Genomic DNA, 9007 nt, shown 5'->3' on the forward strand with positions numbered 1-9007 from the left:
TGATAGAAATTGTTGGGTTCTTTTAAGATAATACCTGTTATGTGCATGGTATAATACCCACGATGTTGTTAACACTTTGGTGATATCTATTTTTATTGTTTATTATTTTAAGTTTTGCTCATTTAATAGATAAAAGTGGTATATTATTCATTTTAATTGCATTTTAAAAATTACTAGTAAACTTTACTAATTTTTTCAGGGCGTGGCACATACTTGGAGATTGAACCCAGGAATGCTCTACCTCTGAGCTCCACCCCTTTTATTTTTTATTCTGAGACAGGGTCTTTTATTTTTTATTCTGAGACAGGGTCTCACTAAGTCATCCATGCAGGCTCAACCCTTCAGTCCAGCTACCTTACCCTCCCTCAGTGCTAGGGTTACAGGCATGTGTCGCCATGCCTGAATATGGTACTAACTTTTAATATGTTTACTAGTTGTTTTAATTTTTATACTGTGATCTGTTCATGTATGGTTTGGGACAAAGTTTTTTGGGGGCAATTTTTTTCCCATGGTAAAGATAGCAAGCCTTCATTGGGTTTATAGCAGGTATTTTTTCCAACTTGCTATTTACTTAATAATTTTGTTTTTGATGCTTCTGTGTTTTTTGGCAGTGCTGGGAACTGAATCTAAGACCTTGCACATGTTAGGCAAATGCTTTGCTACTGAGCTATATTCTGAGACATTGAATATATAAAGATTTAATGAGCTAAGCGTAGTAGCATAAGCCTGTAACCCCAGCCCTTGGGAGGCTGAGGCAGGAGGATCACAAATTTGAGGCCAGCCTGGGCTACATCACGAGACCCTGTCGCAAATAACAACAAAACTGTAGTAAAAATTATAGATATGTTACTTTATGATTTCTTCTCTTGCTTTTATATCCTTCCTCATGTAGAGAATGAGTAAATAATAATCAGTTTTCTTCTAGTACCTTCAAGTGGGTTTTTTAAATTTAACTTTAAATTTCTGATACATATTTTCCCTGCTATATGAAATGAGGCTCAATTTTCTCAGTAACATTATAAAATATTCCTTCTAAATTGATAATTCCTCCTTCTTTACACATTAAGTTATTTGGGAATTTATAATGTTTATAATGTTTCTAGGTCTTGTTTTGTTCCTCTGTTTATTTTTATATTAGTTCCACATATTTTGATTGTTGCCAATATCCTTAAATATATGCCAGAAAAATTCCCATTGCTACATAATATCTTTTATTATCTCCTAGGAGAAATTCCCCTTCTCCTAAATCATTTAAAAAGTCTTTACTCTTCTAGCCTTTTTAATTCTTCCAAATAAACTTTGCAATCATTTTGTTAATACCCTCATCTCCACAAACTTACTGTAACTTTGAATAGAATTGTATTATGACTATAATTTGGGAAGAATTGGTATTTTAAAGTTAAAAATTTTTTGTCCATCTAGAAATATATCCCACTTAAAATTTTATATTTCTCAATGAAGTTTTCTAGCTCTTGTCATGTAGGTCTCACACGTTCCTTGTAAAGGTTATTCTTAAGCAATTTGTGTGATTTTTCTTTTTCTTCTTGCTTTTTCTCTTGTGAATGTAACCTTTTTTCTTACTATGTTTGTCTCTCACTGATTGATGCTGGAGTTTTATGGTATTGATTTTGGTTTACTTATTTTGTAACCTGCCATCCATAGAAATATTACTAAGTTTAATAGTGTTCTAGTTGATTTTCGTCTCTCTCTTTCCTTTGTGGTGCTGAGGATGGAACCACAAAGCACTCTCCCAAGTGAGCGATACCCTACATCCCCATGTTTTCCCCTAACACACAGGTTCCCAATAAATACTTGTTAAAAAATGCCTGATGGTCATCACCTGCAAATTGTGACAATTCTCTCGTCTTTTGTTTCCATGGCTATATCTCTCGTTTTCACTTTTTGTTTTTGTGTCAGTCAGAAAGTCCAAAGCAATGCTAAACGTATAAGAAATGTTATTTATTGATTGATGGATGGATTGATTGATTGAGACAGGGTCTCACATGTAGTACAGGCTGGCCTTGAACTCACTACATAGCCCAGGTTGGCCTCGAACTCGCGGTGATCCTCCTGCCTCAGCCTCCCGAGTAGGCACCTTGCCTAGCCTAAGAACTGTTATTTATTTATTATTATTATTTTTTGTTTTTGGTTTTTCTCCGGTACCGGGAACCGAACTCACGACCTTGCGCTTGCCAGGCAGGCGCTTTTGCCGCTGAGCTAAATCCCCAGCCCCAAGAACTGTTATTTAAAAGAATTGATTGTTTAGCTTTGGGTTTATGTTACATAGAAGGTTTTATGATTGTTTTTGATTAAGTTCTTTGTCTTAAAAACCACATTTTAATATCATTTTAAGATTAGCTTAACAAAAATAATAAAAACCCTAATAATATCCAACTTATTTTGCATTGTTTGGTGATTACATGCCACAGTTCTGTGTCTCAGGTTACTGAAGGCAAGCGGAAGACAGTCTTAGCCATCTGTGTATTTCACTCACTCTAATTAACATCTGGAGATATTTGTGATGTACAAATTATCTTTGAGAGTCACAGACATAAAGCACTTTTTGGAGTTTTGCTTGAGTCATGTAATTTAGCTTTTAATTAATAAAAACATTAAGACATCAGAAATGAAGAACAGTCTTACAAGTCACTATGTATGTTCACTCAGCTTTAACAATTATCATATTTAACCATCCTGGTCAATCAAGTTTACAAAAGACAAGCATATTCCAAACTGTTGGAGAGGACTACAGTGCAAAGCTACACACATAATTACATAAAACAATTTTAAAAATCTTTATCAGTGCATTTTTATTTTGCTAATGAAAGAAATCCATGCTGTTTGTATAAATCTTAAATAATACAGGAGGATGTGGAGTTATATGAGTCCTGGTCCCACTCCCTGGTGGGAAGCAGCTATCCATACATCCCGGGGGTCCCTCCACCTGTGAGTAATCAGGTGTGCTGAGGCCTCTCGTCCACCAGTGGGAGTTTGGTGGTCCTTATGTTTCTGAGTCCTGGTGCTCCCTTCAGCCCCAGGCCCAGGCCAACCTGGGAAAGTCAGCTTAGTCAGTTTAGTCTCCCCAGCGAATACACCTAGCCATGCAGGTGTTGATTTTTATTTTCAAGGAGACAAAGTCTAATCTGTATAAGGATAAAAACTGTCTCCTTGTCATATGACCTTATGACTTGGATTAATACTTCTTATAACAACCCTGATGTTCTTGTGCTGTGGATAACTTGATCCCTCTTGAGCTTGTGGATTCTTTTTCATTCTCGTTTGTTTTTTCTTTGAGAAGTTGGAGCAAGTGGGTTCTGCTAAGAATATAAAACACATATAGAGTTGAAAACAGTGGCAGGAGGGGAATCTAGAAGTGCTAAGAATGCTTGTTTTTCCTTTTATACTCACATTGGTAGTATCTCAGGACAAAGATAAGGGAACCATACATTTCCATTGGCTTTACTGAAATAATCAGCTCTTTCCTAAACAGAGCTATCCAGTACCCCACCCACTGTTTCAGAAATTACTATTAAAGAAAGTGCAGTCCTTTATTGGCTACTTGACCAGGGTCAAAGGTCAGTGCATGGAATATAAGATTTATAAGAGCTGCAGTTTACGTATATAATAGAGTTGAGTGCAATCTAATGGGAAAAGTTTCCAGGATTTTACAGGCTGCTTCTCCCTGGAATTTTGTAAGCTGCAACAGGATATAATTATGGTCACTGCTGGGTGTGTGCAGTTACACGAACATTGCCACTGTGGGTTCACATGGTTAGCAAGCTTAGCTCTTAGCTCAAGCAGTACTACAGCGCCAGCCAGGCTTTTGTGGTTATTCACATTTGAATGAAAGGACAAGGAAGTTAATATTTATGAAGGAAAAGAGCCCCGTCTTAGTCCGTTTTTCTGTTGCTATAACAATGTCCCTGGGTAATTCATAAAGGAAAAGTGTTTATTTTGGCTCACGATTCCGGGGGCTGTGAAGCCCAAGAATGTGCAGCCAGCAACTGCCTGGTTTCTGGCAAGGGATGTGTGGGGCTGTAACGCATGGTGGAGAGTGGAAGGGCAAGCATGTGTGAAGGAGAGGCGGGGACAGAGAGCGCCAGAAAGGTCCTGACTGCCATGGTAACTAATCCGCTCTTGTGGGAACTACATCCGTGCATTTGTCGTGGAGCCCCACAAACTGAGCACCTCCCGGCACCGTTACATTGGCAGCTGCATTTCAACATGGGTTTCGGTGAGAACTAACCCCAGCCATAGCAGGCTGTCCAAGGGGAGTCAGTCAGATGCTCTCCTACATTGCTGGTGGAAATGCAAAGTGTTATAACCATTGCGGTGGGAAACTGGGCAACATCTAACAAACTATAGCTTGAAAGCTGGTTTCTCTGACCCCCTATATTAGAAAACGTTCAGACTTTGCATTCATCCTGAGTCAGCATATTCACAGTACTCAGCAGTAGAGGAAAAGGAGCTTTCATAACTATTAGAATCTCAAATTGTATTAAATTTATTCCTGTTCATTTAGTTGTTTTCTTAAAATACTTATGTCCAGTTAGTGCCAACCAAGAGCTGGGTCATTTTAAAATTTTGGTACGGTACACGATGCATGCCAGTAATCTCCCTTAAAGTATTCCCCCTTACTTACAACGCACTTATTTCATTAGTCTTGCCGCTTTCTGAAGCAGTTCTGGAAGCCTTCTTTCCGGAATGCCTTTACAAGGTCTGATTTAAAAAAATACAGTGGTTGCTGCTGCCAGGGGCTATCTAACAGCAAGGCAGACCCTGCAAACATTACGCTGTGTCCTCATCCACCGTATTCACTAGAACTGGCACTGTGTAGCTTCTGGCTCGTCCCCAGAGTCAACATGACCATGAAAGGTAAATATTTTGAATTGACTCAGGACATCTAGGCAGTCACAACAGTGTAACTAAAGACACTCACAAAGAGTAAATTCCAGAACTGCTTCAGGAAGTGGCAAGAATGTTTCCATTAATGTGTATGAAGGTAGGTGGAATATTTTGAGGAGGATTAATTACAACATGTCTTTTACTGTAATACAGTTAAAAGTTAAAACATTAACCATATTTTTGATCATACCACATGTGTATTTTCATCTCTTCCCTGAAAATAAATTTAAACACATTTAATAAAATCTTTCCATTTCTCTTCAGTCAGTTGCAACCCTTACTGTGAAAATGTAGCTTGAACTATACAAAGGTAGATTGGATATTTGTACGCAAAAGGTAGTTACCACTTGCTTATTGGCTATTTTACATTGTGCCCTTTGTTTACATTTTGAAGCACAGTGTTCAAAAGCAATAACGTGAAGCATGAAAAACCAATTAAATTAGGAAAAAGCAGCCTCTCTCTGAGTATGTGACCTTCTCCACACAGCCTGACTCTGAAAGGTGAACCCCACGTTTTCTCATGTGGTGCGAGGTGGGGTGTTGGTCACATCATGACAGGCAAAGAACACCCATCGTCTGAGAAGCATGATGTGCTTTGATCTGGTCCTTGGGAGTAGTTCGCAAGACACTCTACCTCCCATCCGGGATCTGAACCTTTACCATGTGCTGTGTCAACCTCTGCGCCTGCCTCCATGGTGTGTTCATGGGTTGGAGTGTTAAGCTCCGATTTGTTCCTTGGCAGCCAGGAGAGGTTGGAAGAAATGGAGGGTAGAATTTTGACATAGAAAAAGATTTTTTGAAAAGAGCATCCCTCTGATTTTATTTTTAATACCCAGTGGCCTGATGTCTCACGATGGGATACCTCTAAAGAGAAATTCTTGTTCTCGCGGGCTCTAATAGCTTAGTGTCTATCCATGCTCATTCCCCAGCTGTCCTTTTATTTCCAAAGGAGGATAATCTATCGGGGCTGTAATCCTGGGAGCGCTGACCAATCCTGAGTCAGCTCTCGGGAACAAAATGACCTTGACTGAACTTCAGAGGGGTTAGCCAGGAGAGAGGAGTAAACACACTGAGAGTGCAGTTCCTGGAGAGGTGTGGGGAGCCAGCCAGGTGGCCTGGAGTTCCATGGCTTCTCAGTGCACAAAATGTGAGCAGCCTGACCGCGGATACTCACCTTACACCTTGGTGCGGATAACGGAGGCAGAGATGAGGGCGTACTACCGTTTCCTAGGGAGCTGCATCGAGCTAGAACATAGGGCAAGAAAAGGTACCTGGAGTGCAATGATGATTTGTGTGTGTGTGTGTGTGTGTGTGTGTGTGTTGTCATCTGTCCTCATTCTTAGAATAGTGGTTTAACAAAGACATTTTATATTAAGCATTTTAACTTTGGGATTGTTTTTTGTTAGAAAGTTTAAAAAGGGTTTTTAAAAGCAAATCTTAATGAGCTATTATAATATGGCAAGTGGTCATTTACTGAGACAGAGCCATAATAAAAAGAGATAACCAAAGATTCTGAGACAGGTTTAAAATAGAATGTGGAGGTATAAGCTTCTTTTAAAAGCACAGATATTGTGCACATACCTACACATCTATCTATCTGTCATTTGTCTATCTATAGAGAGGGTATTATATCTCAGTGAGATTACTGGCTCATTTTGGATAAAGGAATGAATTTTGCTTTTCTTATTTTTGTTCAGTTATATTTTATGTTTTAGAGAAGAACCAGCACATATTGCTTTTATAAGCAGTTCTATAAGAAAGCAGATTATAGAATTCATGCTCCGGAAGGAAAACGTTAAGTCTGGAAGGTGTCGCGTCAGGCACGCGAGCTGGCAGACTGGCGGTCCTGGTCTGAGCACTTCCTTCAGGGCTGGTGAGAAGTCTGTCACTTCTCAGCGTGCCTCCCGAGTGTTTGGAAGAAAAATGCTCTAAGAGCTGAAGCAAGCGCTTGTTCCCAAGGCTGTTTCTTTTATGGAAGGGCTTATTGCTATTCTCCTACTTTTTTGTTTGCCTTGAAACGATTTACAGTAGTATTCCCCTTAAATCATAGGCTAGAAGAAAATGATTAAAGTAAATGTCTGTCTTTCCCATTACTCTTGGAACCTGTTTCGTCAAAAGGAATTAGTTATTAAATGGAAAAATGTGTTCATCGTTGTTGCAGTATATTTTCTGACTGGGATGGATTCGTGCCCATACTATATTCTGTACCATATATTTATGCAGTAGATAATGCATATACTATATTCTCAAAGGCAAGGGCTATGGCATATTTGCTACTTAGGGAAGGACAAACTTGAAATCAGATTTTGCTTTTCATACATAACATATACATGTGTTCAAACATAGGTAAACAGAAATCCTTACGGTGCTTGAATTCAGGTATAGACTATTGCCTTCATTTTACTGAAGTTTTTTTTTTAATTTATTTATTTTTTTCATTTTACTGAAGTTAAATAATAATAAGAGCTCAGTGGTTTTGTTACCAGCTAAGAGCGGAGAAATAATTTGAAAGAATGAGAACTTCTAAACCCTAAGATCACAGAATTACCTATACTATTTCCACTCTCCAAGAATGCTGTGACATGTTCATCTATTTGCTTTGCCTCTCAATTATTTTATTCTATCTTTGACTCAAGATAACAGTGAAAAGTTGGACATTTTAATGTAACTTTATGTAAATGCCTAAATGGCCTTTCTGACTTGACTTCTCTCTGACTTTCATGAGATGCTCTCAGTAAACTTCTTGGAATAAGACCAATTCCTTGGGATTGAGGGAATAAAACTCTGTAATGTGTGTTGATAAGAACCATATTTATGTAGTTGTTGGAGGCCAAAGAGAGTGAGCAGTTGGAAGTTTGCTTTTTTATTAACTGTCTCCTTTTTAAAGAAAAAAAGTATAGAAAATATTATAAAAATCAATGCATATCTATAAGTTGGGGTAACACTAGCTGCTGTAATAAAGATCCAGATTTCACTAGATTAACGTGCACCAGTGCACTGTCCTTGGTCAATGTTTCAGGGACCCTGGACACACCTTGTCTTCAGGTTCTGCCATGCCCTGGCCTCAAAGTTCTCACCTTGTAGCCTGGAAGAGGAAAAAAGAATGGTAAAAACACACCTGTTTCGTAAATACTCCAACCCAGGATGCACACATCATTTTTGCTCTCTTCCTCTTAGCAATAATGGAAAGGCCAACCTGGGTTTAGTGGCAACAACCAATAGGCTTGGGGTCTGCATGGAATAAAAAGGGAAAGGAAGGCTTGCTGCCTCCTCCCTGCTACACCATGGACTGTTTGTCTTCTGCCATGCCCCTCTGCCATGCTGCCCTCCCTGGGAACCCTCTGGACTGAAAGCTCTACAAAATTCCAGTTAAAATATACCTTTCTTCCTTTAACTTGTGAATGTCGGGTATTTTGTCCCAGCAACAAGAAAGTAATTAAGACCGTACATGTACACCTATTTGATTTTATTTCATGTCTCTGTAGTACTCCGTTATATGGCTGTGTGTTTGTCACTTTTTCTGTCACTGGGACAAAATATCTGACACCTCTAACTTAAAGGAGAAGAGGCTTATTTAGGCTCGCAGTTTCCAGTGAGTTCAGTCTGTGGTTGGTTAGCTCCGAGGCAGAAATGGCATGGTGGAAGGGCAGGACAGAGGACAGCTGCTCAACCCTTGGCAGCCAGGAGCAGAGAGGGTGGGGAGGAGCCAGGGGCAAGAATACATTCTTCCAGTGTGTTCAGTGACTCACTGTCTCAGTGTTCTCGGTGACTCCTCACCAGGCTCCACCCTCCAACAACATATATAGCTATGAACTCATTAATGGATCAATCCATCGGGGAGGGGCTGGGGATTTAGTTTAGTGGCACAGCACCTGCCTGGCAAGCACAAGGTCATGAGTTCGATTCCAGGTACTGGAAGAAAAAAATCCATGGAGGAGCATAGTGCCTCTTGATGTGATCACTTCCCAAAAGCCCCACCTTTGAACACAGTTTTGGGAGACATTTTAGATTAAGACCATGCCAGGCTATATATATGTATATGTATGTAAGTGTGTGTGTGTGTATATATATACATATATACATATATATATATATAGGCATT

At 39.3% G+C, this 9007-nt stretch overlaps 1 protein-coding gene across 7 annotated transcripts in view; it reads left to right on the forward strand.

The window, feature by feature from the left end:
* Mcf2l2 (MCF.2 cell line derived transforming sequence-like 2) overlaps positions 1–9007 on the forward strand; it is a 223572-nt gene that overhangs the window by 22251 nt on the left and 192314 nt on the right. For 2 of the 7 annotated variants that reach the window (XM_013513457.1, XM_013513466.1), the window contains exon 1: positions 5982–6172. The exons of the other annotated variants lie outside the window; for them this stretch is intronic. In XM_013513457.1, coding sequence (XP_013368911.1) covers positions 6031–6172 — 142 coding nt within the window. In that variant the 5' untranslated portion in view covers positions 5982–6030. Of the gene's footprint in view, positions 1–5981; positions 6173–9007 lie in introns of those variants that run through there. 7 annotated transcript variants of the gene reach the window in all.

The sequence above is a fragment of the Chinchilla lanigera genome, unplaced genomic scaffold, assembly GCF_000276665.1.
Source record: "Chinchilla lanigera isolate Chin_1 unplaced genomic scaffold, ChiLan1.0 scaffold00019, whole genome shotgun sequence".
Taxonomy (NCBI): Eukaryota; Metazoa; Chordata; class Mammalia; order Rodentia; family Chinchillidae; genus Chinchilla; species Chinchilla lanigera.